Genomic DNA, 23547 nt, shown 5'->3' with positions numbered 1-23547 from the left:
GCTGTCCCCAGACTGACACACAGACAGAGAGTTAACCCTAACCCTAACCTGGGTGGAAACACGGGTCCAGCACTGAGCTGTCCCCAGACTGACACACAGACAGAGAGTTAACCCTAACCCTAACCTGGGTGGAAACACGGGTCCAGCACTGAGCTGTCCCCAGACTGACACACAGACAGAGAGTTAACCCTAACCCTAACCTGGGTGGGAAACACGGGTCCAGCACTGAGCTGTCCCCAGACTGACACACAGACAGAGAGTTAACCCTAACCCTAACCTGGGTGGAAACACGGGTCCAGCACTGAGCTGTCCCCAGACTGACACACAGACAGAGAGTTAACCCTAACCCTAACCTGGGTGGAAACACGGGTCCAGCACTGAGCTGTCCCCAGACTGACACACAGACAGAGAGTTAACCCTAACCCTAACCTGGGTGGAAACACGGGTCCAGCACTGAGCTGTCCCCAGACTGACACACAGACAGAGAGTTAACCCTAACCCTAACCTGGGTGGAAACACGGGTCCAGCACTGAGCTGTCCCCAGACTGACACACAGACAGAGAGTTAACCCTAACCCTAACCTGGGTGGAAACACGGGTCCAGCACTGAGCTGTCCCCAGACTGACACACAGACAGAGAGTTAACCCTAACCCTAACCTGGGTGGGAAACACGGGTCCAGCACTGAGCTGTCCCCAGACTGACTCACAGACAGAGAGTTAACCCTAACCCTAACCTGGGTGGAAACACGGGTCCAGCACTGAGCTGTCCCCAGACTGACACACAGACAGAGAGTTAACCCTAACCCTAACCTGGGTGGGAAACACGGGTCCAGCACTGAGCTGTCCCCAGACTGACTCACAGACAGAGAGTTAACCCTAACCCTAACCTGGGTGGGAAACACGGGTCCAGCACTGAGCTGTCCCCAGACTGACACACAGACAGAGAGTTAACCCTAACCCTAACCTGGGTGGAAACACGGGTCCAGCACTGAGCTGTCCCCAGACTGACACACAGACAGAGAGTTAACCCTAACCCTAACCTGGGTGGAAACACGGGTCCAGCACTGAGCTGTCCCCAGACTGACTCACAGACAGAGAGTTAACCCTAACCCTAACCTGGGTGGGAAACACGGGTCCAGCACTGAGCTGTCCCCAGACTGACACACAGACAGAGAGTTAACCCTAACCCTAACCTGGTCAGGAAACACGGGTCCAGCACTGAGCTGTCCCCAGACTGACACACAGACAGAGAGTTAACCCTAACCCTAACCTGGGTGGAAACACGGGTCCAGCACTGAGCTGTCCCCAGACTGACACACAGACAGAGAGTTAACCCTAACCCTAACCTGGGTGGAAACACGGGTCCAGCACTCGAGCTGTCCCCAGACTGACACACAGACAGAGAGTTAACCCTAACCCTAACCTGGGTGGAAACACGGGTCCAGCACTGAGCTGTCCCCAGACTGACACACAGACAGAGAGTTAACCCTAACCCTAACCTGGGTGGAAACACGGGTCCAGCACTGAGCTGTCCCCAGACTGACACACAGACAGAGAGTTAACCCTAACCCTAACCTGGGTGGAAACACGGGTCCAGCACTGAGCTGTCCCCAGACTGACACACAGACAGAGTTAACCCTAACCCTAACCTGGGTGGGAAACACGGGTCCAGCACTGAGCTGTCCCCAGACTGACTCACAGACAGAGAGTTAACCCTAACCCTAACCTGGGTGGAAACACGGGTCCAGCACTGAGCTGTCCCCAGACTGACTCACAGACAGAGAGTTAACCCTAACCCTAACCTGGGTGGAAACACGGGTCCAGCACTGAGCTGTCCCCAGACTGACACACAGACAGAGAGTTAACCCTAACCCTAACCTGGGTGGAAACACGGGTCCAGCACTGAGCTGTCCCCAGACTGACACACAGACAGAGAGTTAACCCTAACCCTAACCTGGGTGGAAACACGGGTCCAGCACTGAGCTGTCCCCAGACTGACACACAGACAGAGAGTTAGGAGCCAGGGATCAAAGACATCAGGGGTTAGAGTTCAGGGGTCAGGATTACCTGAGTCTGCTGAGAAAGTGCCAGTTTGAGCACCTGGTCTTTCCCGTAGCACAGGAAGCTGTGTGTGTAAAGGAAGTAGTCATTTCCATAGAGACGGAAGGTCACAGCGTTCTCCGCCGATTCCTCCGCCCCATCCTGATTGGCCACAAAGCTGATCTGAGTGGAGGCTCCGCCCAGGTCAAGAGCTCCGGTGGTCCCTGAGCCCTGCAGCATACGCACACACACGCACACGCACACACGCACACACACACACACACACACACACACAGAGAGCAGCACACCTGTTTCAGTAGATCAGTAGCGGTGCGTGGGTAAAATCACAAGGGAACCCAGAAAAAATAGCCATATTACAACCTATGTGATGTGGTAATTGCATTGTTTGCTCTATAACCTGTTACTTCATATGCCTTGCGACCGTGATATACAGTTGAAGTCAGAAGTTTACATACACCTTAGCCAAATACATTTAACCTCAGTTTTTCACAATTCCTGATATTTAATCCTAGTAAAAATTCCCTGTTTTAGGTCAGTTAGGATCACCACTTTTTTTAAGAATGTGAAATGTCAGAATAATAGTAGAGAGAATTATTTATTTAAGCTTTTATTTCTTTCATCACATTCCCAGTGGGTCAGAAGTTTACATACACTCAATTAGTATTTGGTAGCATTGCCTTTAAATTGTTTAACTTGGGTCAAACATTTCGGGTAGCCTTCCACAAGCTTCCCACAATAAGTTGGGTGAATTTTGGCCCATTCCTCCTGACAGAGCTGGTGTAACTGGGTCAGGTTTGTAGGCCTCCTTGCTCGCACACGCTTTTTCAGTTTTGCCCACAAATGTTCTATGGGATTGAGGTCAGGGCTTTGTGATGGCCACTCCAATACCTTGACTTTGTTGTCCTTAAGCCATTTTGCCAATACTTTGGAAGTATGCTTGGGGTCATTGTCCATTTGGAAGACCCATTTGCGACCAAGCTTTAACTTCCTGACTGATGTCTTGAGATGTTGCTTCAATATATCCATATAATTTTCCTTCCTCATGATGCCATCTATTTTGTGAAGTGCACCAGTCCCTCCTGCAGCAAAGCACCCCCACAGCATGATGCTGCCACCCCCGTGCTTCACGGTTGGGATGGTGTTCTTCGGCTTGCAAGCATCCCCCTTTTTTCCTCCAAACATAACGATGGTCATTATGGCCAAACAGTTTTATTTTTGTTTCATCAGACCAGAGGACATTTCTCCAAAAAGGTACAATCTTTGTCCCCATGTGCAGTTGCAAACCGTAGTCTGGCTTTTTTATGGCGGTTTTGGAGCAGTGGCTTCTTCCTTGCTGAGCAGCCTTTCAGGTGATGTAGATATAGGACTCGTTTTACTGTGGATATAGATACTTTTGTACCTGTTTCCTCCAGCATCTTCACAAGGTCCTTTGCTGTTGTTCTGGGATTGTTTGCACCAAAGTACGTTCATCTCTAGGAGACAGAACGCGTCTCCTTTCAGAGCGGTATGATGGCTGCGTGGTCCCATGGTGTTTATACTTGCGTACTATTGTTTGTACAGATGAACGTGGTACCTTCAGGCGTTTGGAAATTGCTCCCAAGGATGAACCAGACTTGTGGAGGTCTACACATTTATTTTCGAGTCTTAGCTGATTTCTTTTGATTTTTCCCATGATGTCAAGCAAAGAGGCACTGATTTTGAAGGTAGGCCTTGAAATACATCCACAGGTACACATCCAATTGACTCAAATTATGTCAATTAGCCTATCAGAAGCTTCTAAAGCCATGACGTCATTTTCTGGAATTTTCTAAGCTGTTTAAAGGAACAGTCAACGTAGTGTATGTAAACGTCTGACCCACTGGAATTGTGATACAGTGAATTATAAGTGAAATCATCTGTCTGTAAACAATTGTTGGAACAGTTACTTGTGTCATGCACAAAGTAGATGTCCTAACCGACTTGCCAAAACTATAGTTTGTTAACAAGACATTTGTGGAGTGGTTGAAAAACGAGGGTTAGGGTTAGTAAACTTCCGACTTCAACTGTATATGCCTAAAGGCAGAGACAATAAGACGACACAGTGGCAGAATAAATTCAACCACACCTTTTGTTTCATCACAAAACCAGAGAGCAACATCTGTCCAGTGGAGTCCACAAAGCATATTGCATGTAACAAACAGTTACATGACCTACAGCACGGTCAAGCAAGTTAATGTTTCTGACATTTTCTGACCACTAAACAACTATTGATTTAGAACCACAGAGAGTTACCGCAAGTCGCAAAGAAACCAGGAGCTGCCTCCACTATTCCAGCACCATTTCAACATCATCAAATCACCTCTGCTTAGTCTAATACAGTGACAACTAAAATATACCAAAAACAATTTAGTCCAATCAACGTCAGCTAAATATGATGTGGCTGTCCATGGTTCTGATTCTGTGTGTGCTTGTGTGTGTGTGCATGTGTGTGTGTGTGTGCATGTGTGGGTGTGTGTGTGCGCGCGTTCGTGCACGTAGTAAAGACATGTTGACTCACCCTACTTGTAGAGAAACGCCAATGATATCCTCCTCTCTTTCATGTTGACAAAACAGTCTATCACTCTGTCATACAGTGCACACTTTTATTTGTTGTTGTCCGAGGCTACTTGGCTAAACTGCTAGCTTGCTAGCCTAACTTCCTTTCATGGGCAACGTTAGCTAGTTAACATTAGCCTTCTACATCTAGCTACATATTGATCTTCTATCCTCTCAGGCCAAGGGCACAATGTATGAATTAATGGTTGGATCAGAATCGCCGATATAATCATTGGCCAGTACAGAGAGTTAAGTAAAACCACAAGTCCAAATCCTTATCTCCATCCATGGCTAATTTAGGAAAGGGATCATTTTAGCTAGCTAGCTAGCTAGCCACCTGAGGACAACAACACAATGAGATGCAACAATTCAAGTTGTTTCTGTCAATGACGATGCTCTCAATGCGATTTGATAGGGGTGACGCCAAATCCAAACTGGCTTCCCTTGACATTTTTTTGGTGCACCAGTAACATTCACAGTTGAGTTCATTTCAGCTCAACGCTGATTATGTAATACTTTTTTTTTTATCAAGGGAGGCCAGATGCTCGCTGGCTTCCCTTGCATTCAATGCTATGGGCGGCAACAACGTCATACTCTTTTGAACCAACAGCATCAGATAGATGACCTACACATGCAGAGACAGAGGGGCGCTGTTTCGCTCACTCTAATGCTTTCTCAGGTGAGATACAGTGCATTCAGAAAGTATTCAGACCCCTTCCCTTTTTCCACATTTTGTTACAATACAGCCTTATTATAAAATTGATTAAATAAAGAATTTCCTCATCAATCTACACACAATACCCCATTATGACAAAGTGAAAACAGGTTTTCGAAATTGTTGCAAATGTATATAAAATAAAAAACAGAAATACCTTCATTACATGGGCTGCTTTAATATTAGTTTGTCCAGCATGAGGAAGACAAAAAGCAGTTTAATTCATAACTATCAGTGGTGTAAAGTACTTCTGCACTTCATTAGGGGCTGTGTGTTCACCTAATCACAGTGGTGTAAAGTACTTCTGCACTTCATTAGGGGCTGTGTGTTCACCTAATCACAGTGGTGTAAAGTACTTCTGCACTTCATTAGGGGCTGTGTGTTCACCTAATCACAGTGGTGTAAAGTACTTCTGCACTTCATTAGGGGGCTGTGTGTTCACCTAATCACAGTGGTGTAAAGTACTTCTGCACTTCATTAGGGGCTGTGTGTTCACCTAATCACAGTGGTGTAAAGTACTTCTGCACTTCATTAGGGGCTGTGTGTTCACCTAATCACAGTGGTGTAAAGTACTTCTGCACTTCATTAGGGGCTGTGTGTTCACCTAATCACAGTGGTGTAAAGTACTTCTGCACTTCATTAGGGGGCTGTGTTCACCTAATCACAGTGGTGTAAAGTACTTCATTAGGGTCTGTGTGTTCACCTAATCACAGTGGTGTAAAGTACTTCTGCACTTCATTAGGGGCTGTGTGTTCACCTAATCACAGTGGTGTAAAGTACTTCTGCACTTCATTAGGGGCTGTGTGTTCACCTAATCACAGTGGTGTAAAGTACTTCTGCACTTCATTAGGGGCTGTGTGTTCACCTAATCACAGTGGTGTAAAGTACTTCTGCACTTCATTAGGGGCTGTGTTCACCTAATCACAGTGGTGTAAAGTACTTCTGCACTTCATTAGGGGCTGTGTTCACCTAATCACAGTGGTGTAAAGTACTTCTGCACTTCATTAGGGGCTGTGTGTTCACCTAATCACAGTGGTGTAAAAGTACTTCTGCACTTCATTAGGGGCTGTGTGTTCACCTAATCACAGTGGTGTAAAGTACTTCTGCACTTCATTAGGGGCTGTGTTCACCTAATCACAGTGGTGTAAAGTACTTCTGCACTTCATTAGGGCTGTGTGTTCACCTAATCACAGTGGTGTAAAGTACTTCTGCACTTCATTAGGGGCTGTGTGTTCACCTAATCACAGTGGTGTAAAGTACTTCTGCACTTCATTAGGGGCTGTGTGTTCACCTAATCACAGTGGTGTAAAGTACTTCATTAGGGTCTGTGTGTTCACCTAATCACAGTGGTGTAAAGTACTTCATTAGGGTCTGTGTGTTCACCTAATCACAGTGGTGTAAAGTACTTCTGCACTTCATTAGGGGCTGTGTGTTCACCTAATCACAGTGGTGTAAAGTACTTCTGCACTTCATTAGGGGCTGTGTGTTCACCTAATCACAGTGGTGTAAAGTACTTCTGCACTTCATTAGGGGCTGTGTTCACCTAATCACAGTGGTGTAAAGTACTTCATTAGGGGCTGTGTTCACCTAATCACAGTGGTGTAAAGTACTTCATTAGGGTCTGTGTGTTCACCTAATCACAGTGGTGTAAAGTACTTAATTAGGGTCTGTGTGTTCACCTAATCACAGTGGTGTAAAGTACTTCTGCACTTCATTAGGGGCTGTGTGTTCACCTAATCACAGTGGTGTAAAGTACTTCTGCACTTCATTAGGGGCTGTGTGTTCACCTAATCACAGTGGTGTAAAGTACTTCTGCACTTCATTAGGGGCTGTGTTCACCTAATCACAGTGGTGTAAAGTACTTCATTAGGGTCTGTGTGTTCACCTAATCACAGTGGTGTAAAGTACTTCATTAGGGTCTGTGTGTTCACCTAATCACAGTGGTGTAAAGTACTTCTGCACTTCATTAGGGGCTGTGTGTTCACCTAATCACAGTGGTGTAAAGTACTTCTGCACTTCATTAGGGGCTGTGTGTTCACCTAATCACAGTGGTGTAAAGTACTTCTGCACTTCATTAGGGGCTGTGTTCACCTAATCACAGTGGTGTAAAGTACTTCTGCACTTCATTAGGGGCTGTGTGTTCACCTAATCACAGTGGTGTAAAGTACTTCTGCACTTCATTAGGGGCTGTGTGTTCACCTAATCACAGTGGTGTAAAGTACTTCTGCACTTCATTAGGGGCTGTGTTCACCTAATCACAGTGGTGTAAAAGTACTTCTGCACTTCATTAGGGGCTGTGTGTTCACCTAATCACAGTGGTGTAAAGTACTTCATTAGGGTCTGTGTGTTCACCTAATCACAGTGGTGTAAAGTACTTCTGCACTTCATTAGGGGCTGTGTTCATCTAATCACAGTGGTGTAAAGTACTTCTGCACTTCATTAGGGGCTGTGTTCACCTAATCACAGTGGTGTAAAGTACTTCATTAGGGTCTGTGTGTTCACCTAATCACAGTGGTGTAAAGTACTTCATTAGGGTCTGTGTGTTCACCTAATCACAGTGGTGTAAAGTACTTCATTAGGGTCTGTGTGTTCACCTAATCACAGTGGTGTAAAGTACTTCTGCACTTCATTAGGGGCTGTGTGTTCACCTAATCACAGTGGTGTAAAGTACTTCTGCACTTCATTAGGGGCTGTGTGTTCACCTAATCACAGTGGTGTAAAAGTACTTCTGCACTTCATTAGGGGCTGTGTGTTCACCTAATCACAGTGGTGTAAAGTACTTCTGCACTTCATTAGGGGCTGTGTGTTCACCTAATCACAGTGGTGTGAAGTACTTCATTAGGGTCTGTGTGTTCACCTAATCACAGTGGTGTAAAGTACTTCTGCACTTCATTAGGGGCTGTGTTCATCTAATCACAGTGGTGTAAAGTACTTCTGCACTTCATTAGGGGCTGTGTTCACCTAATCACAGTGGTGTAAAGTACTTCTGCACTTCATTAGGGGCTGTGTTCACCTAATCACAGTGGTGTAAAGTACTTCTGCACTTCATTAGGGGCTGTGTGTTCACCTAATCACAGTGGTGTAAAGTACTTCTGCACTTCATTAGGGGCTGTGTGTTCACCTAATCACAGTGGTGTAAAGTACTTCTGCACTTCATTAGGGGCTGTGTGTTCACCTAATCACAGTGGTGTAAAGTACTTCATTAGGGTCTGTGTGTTCACCTAATCACAGTGGTGTAAAGTACTTCATTAGGGTCTGTGTGTTCACCTAATCACAGTGGTGTAAAGTACTTCTGCACTTCATTAGGGGCTGTGTGTTCACCTAATCACAGTGGTGTAAAGTACTTCTGCACTTCATTAGGGGCTGTGTGTTCACCTAATCACAGTGGTGTAAAGTACTTCTGCACTTCATTAGGGGCTGTGTTCACCTAATCACAGTGGTGTAAAGTACTTCATTAGGGGCTGTGTTCACCTAATCACAGTGGTGTAAAGTACTTCATTAGGGTCTGTGTGTTCACCTAATCACAGTGGTGTAAAGTACTTAATTAGGGTCTGTGTGTTCACCTAATCACAGTGGTGTAAAGTACTTCTGCACTTCATTAGGGTCTGTGTGTTCACCTAATCACAGTGGTGTAAAGTACTTCTGCACTTCATTAGGGGCTGTGTGTTCACCTAATCACAGTGGTGTAAAAGTACTTCTGCACTTCATTAGGGGCTGTGTTCACCTAATCACAGTGGTGTAAAGTACTTCATTAGGGTCTGTGTGTTCACCTAATCACAGTGGTGTAAAGTACTTCATTAGGGTCTGTGTGTTCACCTAATCACAGTGGTGTAAAGTACTTCTGCACTTCATTAGGGGCTGTGTGTTCACCTAATCACAGTGGTGTAAAGTACTTCTGCACTTCATTAGGGGCTGTGTGTTCACCTAATCACAGTGGTGTAAAGTACTTCTGCACTTCATTAGGGGCTGTGTTCACCTAATCACAGTGGTGTAAAGTACTTCTGCACTTCATTAGGGGCTGTGTGTTCACCTAATCACAGTGGTGTAAAGTACTTCTGCACTTCATTAGGGGCTGTGTGTTCACCTAATCACAGTGGTGTAAAGTACTTCTGCACTTCATTAGGGGCTGTGTTCACCTAATCACAGTGGTGTAAAGTACTTCTGCACTTCATTAGGGGCTGTGTGTTCACCTAATCACAGTGGTGTAAAGTACTTCATTAGGGTCTGTGTGTTCACCTAATCACAGTGGTGTAAAGTACTTCTGCACTTCATTAGGGGCTGTGTTCATCTAATCACAGTGGTGTAAAGTACTTCTGCACTTCATTAGGGGCTGTGTTCACCTAATCACAGTGGTGTAAAGTACTTCATTAGGGTCTGTGTGTTCACCTAATCACAGTGGTGTAAAGTACTTCATTAGGGGCTGTGTGTTCACCTAATCACAGTGGTGTAAAGTACTTCATTAGGGTCTGTGTGTTCACCTAATCACAGTGGTGTAAAGTACTTCTGCACTTCATTAGGGGCTGTGTGTTCACCTAATCACAGTGGTGTAAAGTACTTCTGCACTTCATTAGGGGCTGTGTGTTCACCTAATCACAGTGGTGTAAAGTACTTCTGCACTTCATTAGGGGCTGTGTGTTCACCTAATCACAGTGGTGTAAAGTACTTCTGCACTTCATTAGGGGCTGTGTGTTCACCTAATCACAGTGGTGTAAAGTACTTCATTAGGGTCTGTGTGTTCACCTAATCACAGTGGTGTAAAGTACTTCTGCACTTCATTAGGGGCTGTGTTCATCTAATCACAGTGGTGTAAAGTACTTCTGCACTTCATTAGGGGCTGTGTTCACCTAATCACAGTGGTGTAAAGTACTTCATTAGGGTCTGTGTGTTCACCTAATCACAGTGGTGTAAAGTACTTCATTAGGGGCTGTGTGTTCACCTAATCACAGTGGTGTAAAGTACTTCATTAGGGTCTGTGTGTTCACCTAATCACAGTGGTGTAAAGTACTTCTGCACTTCATTAGGGGCTGTGTGTTCACCTAATCACAGTGGTGTAAAGTACTTCTGCACTTCATTAGGGGCTGTGTGTTCACCTAATCACAGTGGTGTAAAGTACTTCTGCACTTCATTAGGGGCTGTGTGTTCACCTAATCACAGTGGTGTAAAGTACTTCTGCACTTCATTAGGGCTGTGTGTTCACCTAATCACAGTGGTGTAAAGTACTTCTGCACTTCATTAGGGGCTGTGTTCACCTAATCACAGTGGTGTAAAGTACTTCTGCACTTCATTAGGGGCTGTGTGTTCACCTAATCACAGTGGTGTAAAGTACTTCTGCACTTCATTAGGGGCTGTGTGTTCACCTAATCACAGTGGTGTAAAGTACTTCATTAGGGGCTGTGTGTTCACCTAATCACAGTGGTGTAAAGTACTTCTGCACTTCATTAGGGGCTGTGTGTTCACCTAATCACAGTGGTGTAAAGTACTTCTGCACTTCATTAGGGGCTGTGTGTTCACCTAATCACAGTGGTGTAAAGTACTTCAGTAAAAATACTTTAAAGTACTACTTAAGTCGTGTTTTGAGGTATCTGTACTGTACTTTACTATTCATATTTTTGACAACTTGTACTTTTATTTCACTACATTCCTAAAGAAAATCATGTACTTTTACTCCATACATTTTCCCTGACAGCCAAAAGTACTTGTTACATTTTGAATGCTTAGCACGACAGGAAGATATTCTAATTCACACACTAATCAAGAGAACATCCCTGGTCATCCCTGCTGCCTCTGATCTGGTCATCCCTGCTGCCTCTGATCTGGTCATCCCTGCTGCCTCTGATCTGGCGGACTCACTAAACACACATGCTTCGCTTTGTATAGATGTTGGAGTGTGCCCCTGGCTATCCGTAAATTTAAAAAACAAGAAAATGGTGCTGTGTGGTTTGCTTAATATAAGGAATTTAAAATGATTTATACTTTTACTTTTGATACTTCAGTATATTTTAGCAATTACATTTACTTTTGATATTTAAGCATATTTAAAACCAAATACTTCTAGACTTTTACTCAAGTAGGATTTTACTGGGTGACTTTCACTTTTACTTGAGTCATTTTCTATTAAGGTATCTTTACTTTTCCTCAAGTATGACAATTGGGTACTTTTCCCACCACTGCTTCTCGATTTGTCTTTTCGGATAATGGGATAATTTGGAGTCCAGCTACATCTTCCATCCCTAGATTGAGGTACGTTTTCGAGGCATATCCCGCATCCGTCACCGGGGTGCAAACATTATGGATGAGCTGTATTTCAATGCGAAAGAGAAGTCCAGTTTTGTCTAGTTTCAGTTGATCACTCACCTGTTTCCAGTTGGTCACTCAGGTAGTTAACAGTGACCCAGCCGAAGGCTCCCTCCTCCTGGCCTGTGATGATGCGAGCGCCCTGATAGGAGAACGGAGAGGAACGCAACGCCTCCTCTACCGACCCAAGCACCTGATCAGACAAACTCTGGTTCTCCATCCTAAACACACACACACACACACACACACACACACACTTTCTGGTTAGAGTCCAGTGTTTTCATATTAACTTCCTAGTTAGTGTCTAGTGTTTTCATATTAACTTCCTGGTTAGTGTCCAGTAACTTCCTAGTTGGTGTCCAGTGCTTTCATAAAAACTTCCTGGTTAGTGTCTAGTGTTTTCATATTAACTTCCAGGTTAGTGTCCAGTGTTTTCATATTAACTTCCTGGTTAGTGTCCAGTGTTTACAAATTAACTTCCTGGTTAGTGTCCAGTGTTTATATATTAACTTCCTGGTTAGTGTCTAGTGTTTACGTATTAACTTCCTGGTTATTGTCCAGTGTTTTCATATTAACTTGCTGGTTAGTGTCCAGTAACTTCCTAGTTAGTGTCCAGTGTTTTCATATTAACTTCCTGGTTAGTGTCCAGTAACTTCCTAGTTAGTGTCCAGTGTTATCATATTATCTTCCTGGTTAGTGTCCAGTAACTTCCTAGTTGGTGTCCAGTGCTTTCATAATAACTTCCTGGTTAGTGTCTAGTGTTTTCATAATAACTTCCCTGGTTAGTGTCTATTGTTTTCATAATAACTTCCTGGTTAGTGTCTAGTGTTTTCATAATTACTTCCTGGTTAGTGTCCAGTGTTTTCATAATTACTTCCTGGTTAGTGTCCAGTGTTTACATATTAACTTCCTGGTTAGTGTCTAGTGTTTTCATAATTACTTCCTGGTTAGTGTCCAGTGCTTTCATATTCACTTTCTGGTTAGTGTCCAGTTTTTTCATATTAACTTCCTGTATAGTGTCCAATGTTTTCATATTAACTTCCTGTTTAATGTTCAGTGTTTTTATGTTAACTTGCTGGTTAGTGTCCTGGGGGCGACATTTCCTTTCATATTATAGCCGGAGGCAAAGTCAATAATATCCATGAGTCTGGTGATTGGTTGAGCCTTCTTGGGCATGTGGACCCCTGGCTAATAGCTAATATGGATCCCAATAACATCCCAATAACACTGATCCGCTGCAGAGCTGTCTATTTAGCTGGCTGGCCAGCATTAGCAGTAAGCGCTGAACGACTTGGGAAACCCAGCTTCAGCTTCATTCATTGGGAAATAAACGAAAGCCTCACAAGCTATTTTATACTGAACAAAAATATAAACGTAACATGCAACAATTTCAAAGATTTTACTGAGTTACAGTTCATATAAGGATATCAGGAAATGGAAATAAATAAATTACAACCTAATCTATGGATTTCACGACTGGGAATAAAGATATGCATCTGTTGGTCACAAAGAAAAGTAGGGGTGTGGATCAGAAAACCAGTCAGTATCTGGTGTGACCACGATTTGCCTCATGCAGCGCGACACATCTCCTTCGCATAGAGTTGATCAGGCTGTTGATTGTGGCCTGTGGAATGTTGTTCCACTCCTCTTCAATGGCTGTGTGAAGTTGCTGGATATTGCCGGGAACTGGAACACACTGTCGTACACGGCGGTCCAGAGCATCCCAAACATGCTCAATGGGTGATATGTCTGGTGAGTATGCAGGACATGGAAGAACTGGGACATTTTCAGCTTCCAGGAATTGTGTACAGATCCTTGCGATATGGGGCCTTGCATTATCATGCTGAAACATGAGGTGATGGCGGCGGATGAATGGCACGACAATGAGCCTCAGGATCTCGTCACGGTATTTCTGTGCATTAAAATTGCCATCGATAAAATGCAATTGTGTTAACTGTCCGTAGATTGTGCCTGCCCATTCCATAACCCCACCGCCACTATTGGGCACTTCGTTCACAATGTCGATATTAGCAAACCGCTCGCCCACGCAACGCCATACATGTGGTCTGCGGTTGTGAGGCCGGTCTCTAAAACAACTTTGGATGGTAGAAAAAGGAATATTCAATTATCTGGCAACACTAATGGTGGACATTCCTGCAGTCAGCATGCCAATTGTAGGCTCCCCTCAAAACTTGAGACATCTGTGGCATTGTGTTGTGTCACAAAACTGCACATTTTAGAGTGGTCTTTCATTGTCCCCAACACAAGGCACACCTGTGTAATGATCATGCTGTTGAATCAGCTTCTTGATATGCCACACCTGTCAGGTGGATGGATTATCTTGGCAAAGGAGAAATGCTCACTAACAGGGATGTCAATTCATTTGTGCACAAAATAAGCTTTTTGTGCGTCTGGAAAATGTCAGGGATCTTTTATTTCAGCTTCATGAAACATGGGACCAACACGTTACACGTTTTGTTTATATTGTTGTTCAGTGAAGTTTCACTGTCTGATCATTCATAAAACGAGTCCACTAATTGTTATTTTTACCTTTCCACAAACTGTCTATTGCTTGATATAAGCAAGATTACCCAAATGTGTCAAATAATAAGTAATCCCCTATTAGATGGCTAGTAGTGGCTAATGCCTGGCCTGAGAGTAATTTCAGTAATTTTTGCTATCTTCCTAAATGCGGTGATCAGTGGATAACTTTAAGATAAGCATCATTGAAGTTGGGGGTTCGTTACTACTCATTTCTGATCTGTCGTCACTAGTTACCAGAGCCACAAAGTCAGAAACCCCGCCTATTTCTACAATTTATCATCTTAAAATTAGGTTTTAAACCTAAACCTAACCCTAACCCTAACCGTAACCGTAACCACATTGCTAACCTTATGCCTAACCCTAACCTTTAATTTGAGTTTATTTTTACTATATAGCCAATTTTGAATTTGTGGCTGTACTATCTGGTGGAAATCTTTCAGATCTGAGGCGAGAGAAATTGTCTGCCATATTTTGTGTTTTGGTAAGGGCTCGGAGTGGTCACGCACCCAAGAAAGCTCAACCAATCATCCAACTGATAATATTGGCTTTGCCTCCGGCTTTCCTACGAAAGGACATGTTGTGTCCAAGGGTCAGGGTACCTGAGCAGCCTCATTCCGGCGGTGGCCCCCAGGTAGAGAGGGGTCTCGTGGTGCCTGCGTAGGGGGATGAGGCTCTCTGCTTCCTTCATACAGCTTTTCAGAGACGCCCCTGCCTGCCCTGGAAACACAGAGTAGCTGGAGATACCAGCACCTGGACACGAAACACACACACACACACACACACACACACACACACACACACACACACACACACACACACACACACATTAGCTAGATAACATTAGCATTGTTAGGTTTTTATGATTATTGTGTGTGTTTGTCTACCTTGACTTTGCAGGCGTGTGTCTGCTGCACTCTTCCTGTGTCATTCTCCTTCTCTGCCGGCCACTCGTAGATATACACTGCTGTATGTGAGGAGCCAGCATCCAGGACGATTCCATACTGAGAGAGGGAGAGAGAGACATTTTCAACCGCTCTCTGACCCAGTCTGTAATACCTACATGTTTCAAGCAAACCGACATAATCCCTGTGCCTAAGAATGTAACCTGTCTAAATGACTACCGCCCCGGTAACCCTGACTACCACCCCGTGGCACTCACATCTGTAGGCATGAAATGCTTTGAAAGGCTGGTCATGGCTCACATCAACACCATCATCCCAGAAACCCTGGACACACTCCAATCCGCATACCGCCCCAACAGATCCACAGATGACGCAATCTCTAATGCACTCCACACTGCCCTTTCCCACCTGGACAAAAGGAACACCTACGTGAGAATGCTGTTCATTGAATACAGCTCAGCGATCAACACCATAGTGCCCTCAAAGCTCATCACTAAGCTAAGGATCCTGGGACTAAACACCCCCTCTGCAACTGGATCCTGGACTTCTTGACGGGCCGCCGCCAGGTGGTGAGGGTAGGCAACAACACATCCGCCAATCTGGCCCTCAACACGGGGGCCCCCTCAGGGGTGCATGCTTAGTCCTCTCCCTTACTGCCTGTTCACCCATAACTGCTTTGCCGTGCACAACTCTAACACCATCATTAAGTTTGCAGACGATCCAACGGTGAAAGGCCTGATCACCGACAATGAAGAGACAGCCTATAGGGAGGAGGTCAGAGACAACAACCGCTCTCTCAACGTGGGCAAGACAAAGGGGCTTAGTGTGGACTACAGCAAACGGAGGGCTGGACACGCCCCCATTCACATCGACGAGGCAGTTATGGAGCGGGTCGAGAGCTTCAAGTTCCTCGGTGTCCACATCACTAAGGACCTATCATGGTCCAAACACACCAACACAGTCATGAAGACGACACGACAACGCCTCTTCCCCCTCAGAAGGCTGAAAAGATTTGGCATTGTAAGAATATTCAAAGATAAATACACAATGCAGAGGACTAGATGTCAAGAGAGAATGAACGATCAATGGAAATAGTTGTTATCAGTTCAACATGTTTAGAATCTGTGTAGGGGCTCCAGTCTGGGACTCATAGCTACATGTGGCAAGTTCTCATTGGTCCAAATTGTCTATACATTGAGCCTGAAACGGGATACTTGGTATTTGGCCATTAGCCCAATTTTATTGCAAGGAATTCTAATTGGTCAACCACAGGCTTGGGTATAAACTACATTTGTTCAGTGGAGAAACATTGAGGACAGGGAAGAATGAACATCTACCATCTACTTTCCAGCATAACAACTATGATTTGTTCTCTTTGAATAAATATACTTTTCTCCCCCTGATTTGCTTTGGGGTCTGTGTTATTGAAGAATAACATAAACTGCTAACACATTGTGCCGTGACCGGATGAATTGGTCTGGACCAACAACAATAAAAAACTAATCAACTGTGTGTTGATCCAGGGGAAAGAGAGAGGGCTGTGGGAGTCAGCTCTTCACCTCCTGATTGACGGCATATTGCTGGCTGAGTCTAGACCATCATCTAAAAGAACCAAATCAAGTTAATAGAAGAGTGATACCTATCTGTGATTTATAGGGGTTTGAGTCCTTTGTAAAAGCTCTATCAGTTAAAATGAGCTATGATTGATTAAGGGTGTGAAACCTTCTTGTTGCATAGAAGTGAGTTGCTAGTTAAGTAGCAATTTAGGGTAATGTAAGCCTTGTACAAGCTTTTGAAGTGAACACAAGTTTTAGGAGGTTCGAGTCCTCAACAAGCTTTTGAAGTAAACACAAGTTTTATGGTTAACAAGTTGTGTTCTATAGATAGAGGTTTGAGTCCTCAGGGGGTTATAAATATATAAACACATACAGAGCATCTGGTCAGCGCGGCGGTGGCACAGGAATCCTCATCTCTCCCAAGTGGACATTCTCTCTTTTTCCCCTGACCCATCTGTCTATCTCCTCATTTGAATTCCATGCTGTCACAGTCACTAGCCCATTCAAGCTTAACGTCCTTGTCATTTATCGCCCTCCTGGTTCCCTTGGAGAGTTCATCAATGAGCTTGACGCATTGATAAGTTCCTTTCTTGAGGATGGCTCACCCCTCACAGTCCTGGGTGACTTTGACCTCCCTACGTCTGCCTTTGACTCATTTCTCTCTGCCTCCTTCTTTCCACTCCTCTCCTCTTTTGACTTCACCTTCTCACCGTCCCCCTACTCACAAGGCAGGCAATACGCTTGACCTCATCTTTACTAGATGCTGTTCTTCTAACCCTAACCCTAACCCTTCTCCCACCAATCTCCTGATTCTGCCTCCTCAACCCTCCTCTCCTCCCTTTCTGCATCCTTTGACTCTATATGTCCCCCTATCCTCCCGGCCGGCCTCGGTCCTCCCCTCCTGCTCCGTGGCTTGACAACTCATTGCGAGCTCACAGAACAGAGCTCCGGGCAGCCGAGCGGAAATGGAGGAAAACTAGACTCCCTGCGGACCTGGCATCTTTTCACTCCCTCCTCTCTACATTTTTTCCCTCTGTTTCTGCTGCTAAAGCCACTTTCTACCACTCTAAATTCCAAGCATCTGCCTCTAACCCTAGGAAGCTCTTTGCCACCTTCTCCTCCCTGCTGAATCCTCCTCCCCCTCCCCCCCGGTTCCCTCTCTGTGGATGACTTCGTCAACCATTTTGAATAGAAGGTAGACGACATCCGATCCTCGTTTGTTAAGTCGAATGACACTGCTGGTCCTGCTCACACTGCCCTATCCTATGCTTTTACTTCTTTCTCCTCTCTCTCTCCACATGAAATCTTGCGACTTGTGATGGCTGGCCGCCCAACAACCTGCCCGCTTGACCCTATCCCTCCCTCTCTTCTCCAGACCATCTCCGGTGACCTTCTCCCTTACCTCACCTCGCTCATCAACTCATCCTTGACCGCTGGCTATGACCCTTTCGTCTTCAAGAGTGCGAGAGTTGCACCCCTTCTCAAAAAACCTACACTCGATCCCTCCGATGTCAACAACTACAGACCAGTATACCTTCTTTCTTTTCTCTCCAGATCTCTTGAGTGTGCCGTATTTAGCCAACTCTCTTGCTATCTCTCTCAGAATTACCTTCTTGATCCAAACCAGTCAGGTTTCAAGACTGGTCATTCAACTGAGACTGCTCTTCTCTGTGTCACGGAGGCTCTCCGCACTGCTAAAGCTAACTCTCTCTCCTCTGCTCTTGTCCTTCTAGACCTGTCTGCTGCCTTTGATACTGTGAACCATCAGATCCTCCTCTCCACCCTCTCCGAGTTGGGCATCTCCAGCGCGGCTCACTCTTGGATTGCGTCCTACCTGACCGGTCGCTCCTACCAAGTGGCGTGGCGAGAATCTGTCTCCGCACCACGTGCTCTCACCACTTGTGTCCCCAGGGCTCAGTTCTAGGCCCTCTCCTATTCTCGCTATACACTAAGTCACTTGGCTCTGTCATATCCTCACATGGCCTCTCCTATCATTGCTACGCAGACGACACAGAACTAATCTTCTCCTTTCCCCCTTCTGATAACCAGGTGGCGAATCACATCTCTGCATGTCTGGCAGACATATCAGTGTGGATGACGGATCACCACCTCAAGCTGAACCTCGGCAAGACGGAGCTGCTCTTCCTCCCGGGGAAGGACTGCCCGTTCCATGATCTCGCCAACACAGTTGACAACTCCGTTGTGTCCTCCTCCCAGAGTGCAAAGAGCCTTGGCTTGACCCTGGACAACACCCCGTCGTTCTCCGCTAACATCAAGGCGGTGACCCGATCCTGTAGGTTCATGCTCTACAACATTCGGAGAGTACGACCCTGCCTTACACAGGAAGCGGCACAGGTCCTAATCCAGGCACTTGTCATCTCCTGTCTGGATTACTGCAACTCGCTGTTGGCTGGGCTCCCTGCCTGTGTCATTAAACCCCTACAACTCATCCAGAACGCCGCAGCCCATCTTGTGTTCAAACTTCCCAAGTTCTCTCACGTCACTCCGGTCCTCCGCACACTCCACTGGCTTCCAGTTGAAGCTTGCATCTGCTACAAGACCATGGTGCTTGCCTACGGAGCTGTGAGGGGAACGGCACCTCCGTACCTTCAGGCTCTCATCAGTCCCTACACCCAAACGAGGGCATTGCGTTCATCCACCTCTGGCCTGCTTGCCCCCTACCTCTGCGGAAGCATAGTTCCCGCTCAGCCCAGTCAAAACTGTTTGCTGCTCTGGCACCCCAATGGTGGAACAAGCTCCCTCACAATGCCAGGACAGCGGAGTCACTCACCACCTTCCGGAGACATTTGAAACCCCACCTCTTTAAGGAATACCTGGGATAGGATAAAGTCATCCTTTCTTCACCCATCTACCAATAGGTGCCCTTTCCCTGGTCTTTATGGTTGAATCTGTGTTTAAAATTCACAGCTCGACTGAAGGACCTCACGACGCCAGGACAGCGGAGTCATTCACCACCTTCCGGAGACACTTGAAACCCCACCTCTTTAAGGAATACCTGGGATATGATAAAGTCATCCTTCTACCCCCCTTACCCCCACCCCCAAAAAAAAAAAACATATTGTCAAATGGTTATCCCACTGGCTATAAGGTGAATGCACCAATTTGTAAGTCGCTCTGGATAAGAGCGTCTGCTAAATGACGTAAATGTAACATGTAAATTTAATATATATTATACAACTTTTGAAGTTAATGTAATGCCATTTTTAAGTGAGAAAACAACTCTGGAAAAGGGCAGCTGCTCCGGGATGTCAACATGGAAAAGAAAACGTGTCCTTATGAGAAGTGGCCAGGAGAAGCAGGGGCCATCCAAGGGAAAATGGAAACAGGACAACAGCCCCAAATACACAATGCTGATGTAAGAAGCTCTCTCCGGCTCAGCAGCAGAGTTTGCTGGATGCTGTGGAGGTAAACTAACAGACCCCCTCTTACGGCCCATCTCAGCTGGTGTACATATGAAATCTGATGGATATATGTGAACATACTGGTTAACAACTTTGCAGTGAACACTGAACATCTCTGAAGGAAAGGTGACGTGGCAACTGCTGGGATCTACAGTTCAGAACCATCCTATTTGGACTATGAAGAAAAATGAGTGTGGAACTTTGGACATTGAACCAGTGTGCTTGACAGGTGTGGCCCCACCTTGCACAAAACAATATCCCATTAGCAAGGAAGCTATGGTGATTAAAGATCTATGGGACATGGGTATTGAAGCTATGGTGATTAAAGATCTATGGGACATGGGTATTGAAGCTATGGTGATTAGAGATCTATGGGACATGGGTATTGAAGCTATGGTGATTAGAGATCTATGGGACATGGGTATTGAAGCTATGGTGATTAGAGATCTATGGGACATGGGTATTGAAGCTATGGTGATTAGAGATCTATGGGACATGGGTATTGAAGCTATGGTGATTAGAGATCTATGGGACATGGGTATTGAAGCTATGGTGATTAGAGATCTATGGGACATGGGTATTGAAGCTATGGTGATTAGAGATCTATGGGACATGGGTATTGAAGCTATGGTGATTAGAGATCTATGGGACATGGGTATTGAAGCTATGGTGATTAGAGATCTATGGGACATGGGTATTGAAGCTATGGTGATTAGAGATCTATGGGACATGGGTATTGAAGCTATGGTGATTAGAGATCTATGGGACATGGGTATTGAAGCTATGGTGATTAGAGATCTATGGAACATGGGTATTGAAGCTATGGTGATTAGAGATCTATGGGACATGGGTATTGAAGCTATGGTGATTAGAGATCTATGGGACATGGGTATTGAAGCTATGGTGATTAGAGATCTATGGGACATGGGTATTGAAGCTATGGTGATTAGAGATCTATGGGACATGGGTATTGAAGCTATGGTGATTAGAGATCTATGGGACATGGGTATTGAAGCTATGGTGATTAGAGATCTATGGGACATGGGTATTGAAGCTATGGTGATTAGAGATCTATGGGACATGGGTATTGAAGCTATGGTGATTAGAGATCTATGGGACATGGGTATTGAAGCTATGGTGATTAGAGATCTATGGGACATGGGTATTGAAGCTATGGTGATTAGAGATCTATGGGACATGGGTATTGAAGCTATGGTGATTAGAGATCTATGGGACATGGGTATTGAAGCTATGGTGATTAGAGATCTATGGGACATGGGTATTGAAGCTATGGTGATTAGAGATCTATGGGACATGGGTATTGAAGCTATGGTGATTAGAGATCTATGGGACATGGGTATTGAAGCTATGGTGATTAGAGATCTATGGGACATGGGTATTGAAGCTATGGTGATTAGAGATCTATGGGACATGGGTATTGAAGCTATGGTGATTAGAGATCTATGGGACATGGGTATTGAAGCTATGGTGATTAGAGATCTATGGGACATGGGTATTGAAGCTATGGTGATTAGAGATCTATGGGACATGGGTATTGAAGCTATGGTGATTAGAGATCTATGGGACATGGGTATTGAAGCTATGGTGATTAGAGATCTATGGGTCATGGGTATTGAAGCTATGGTGATTAGAGATCTATGGGACATGGGTATTGTTGAAGACCCACTCTGCCTCTGATAGCCTAGTATGGCCAGTGAAAAAATCAATTGGTGACTGGCGGGTGACAGTGGACTACAGGAAGGCAAATGAAGCCATCTCCAAGCTCACTCCATTGGTTGCTGACCCCTCAACCATTTTCTCCTAATTGTCACCTGCTCACTCTGATGTGGACAACCGCCAGGCTCTGGGGAGGGAACCCGCTCCTGCTACCTGTCCTCCTGAGCGCATCTAAGTTTCCACGGGGGTAAGAGATAGGCTGCTGACCTGGGAATAGTATAAAAGTAATCCTTCTACCCCCCACCCCACCCCCCACAAAATATATAAAAGAATTATAATAATTAAAAATAATAATAATAATAATTTACAATTATATATTTACAATTTGTAAGTCGCTCTGGATAAGAGCATCTGCTAAATGACATAAATGTAAATGTAAATGTAAGGATCTTACAGATAATTGTATGTGTGTGGTACAGAGATGAGGTAGTCATTTAAAAATCATGTTAAACACTATTATCGCATACAAAGTGAGTCCATGCTAATTATTATGTGACTTGTTAAGCACATTTTTACATCTGAACTTATTTAGGCTTGTCATAACAAAGTGCTTGAATACTTATTGACTCAAGACATTTCAGCTTTTCATTTTTCATTAATTGGTAAACGTTTCAAAAAACATAATTCCATTTATGACAAAAAATCTAAACTTAATCCATTTTAAATTCAGGCTGTAACACAACATGTGGAAAAAGTCCAGGGGGGTGAATACTTTCTGAAGGCACTGTAGCTCAGGCAGTAGGAAGCTCTCTCATCCATTTATATACAGATGATACAGTCTAATATTCAGCTGGCCCCTCCCCGGATTTACTGCCTGTGAGGGTTTAGAGCTTGAGGTAGTCACCTCATCCAAGTCCTTGGGAGTACGGCTAGACGGTACACTGTCCTTCTCTCAGCACATATCAAAGCTGCAGGCTAAGGTTAAATCTAGACTTGGTTTTGTCAGGGTTGAGTGTAGAGGTTGTGTAGAATCAGGCGCAGGACACACAGAGGTTTCGAACAGCGTCTTTAGTAAAGTCCAAAAACGAGCCACACACGGCAACAGGCTACAGGCGAACTTTACGCACAACAGTAAAGTATGCTAAGGCGCACAAAGTGCGGAACTCTCTCTCAAACACAAAATACAGAGAGAACAGAATAAACGAACTAGCACACAACGTGACAAAGAACAATTACACACAACACCTGACCAAACTCAAGAGAACTAAATAGGACACATAATGAACACTAATAAGGAACAGGTGTAGCAAAACAGACAAAACCAATCCAACATAGAAACATAGAACGGTGGCAGCTAGTACTCCGGAGACGACGACCGCCGAAGCCTGCCCGAACAAGGAGAAGGAGCAGCCTCGGCCGAAACCGGGACAGGTTTCCTCTATGGTAATCGCTCCTCTTTCACCCCAGCTGCCAAACTTACCCTGATTCAGATGACCGGAGACGTAATTTATAGATCGGCAGGTAAGGGTGCTCTCGAGTGGCTAGATGTTCTTTACCATTCGGCCATCAGATTTCCCACCAATGTTCCTTATAGGACACATCCACTGCACTCTATACTCCTCTGTAAACTGGTCATCTCTGTATAACGCAAGACACACTGGTCAATGTTTATTTATAAAACCCTCCTATGACTGGGTGTATTGATACACCATCCAAAACGTAATGAATAACTTCACCATGCTAAAAGGGATATTCAGTGTCTGCTTTTTTTTACCCATCTACCAATAGGTGTCCTTCTTTGC

General features: G+C 44.9%; 1 protein-coding gene across 1 annotated transcript in view; it reads right to left on the bottom strand.

The window, feature by feature from the left end:
* LOC123485287 (ectonucleoside triphosphate diphosphohydrolase 1-like) overlaps window positions 1–23547 on the bottom strand; it is a 99100-nt gene that overhangs the window by 22340 nt on the left and 53213 nt on the right. The window contains 4 exon segments of the mRNA XM_045216236.1: window positions 2068–2264; window positions 11705–11865; window positions 14788–14940; window positions 15074–15189. Of these exon segments, the coding sequence (XP_045072171.1) occupies window positions 2068–2264; window positions 11705–11865; window positions 14788–14940; window positions 15074–15189 (627 nt within the window).

This window comes from Coregonus clupeaformis, unplaced genomic scaffold (genome assembly GCF_020615455.1).
Source record: "Coregonus clupeaformis isolate EN_2021a unplaced genomic scaffold, ASM2061545v1 scaf0644, whole genome shotgun sequence".
Classification (NCBI taxonomy): Eukaryota; Metazoa; Chordata; class Actinopteri; order Salmoniformes; family Salmonidae; genus Coregonus; species Coregonus clupeaformis.
This window is presented reverse-complemented; position numbering and strand designations above follow the sequence as displayed.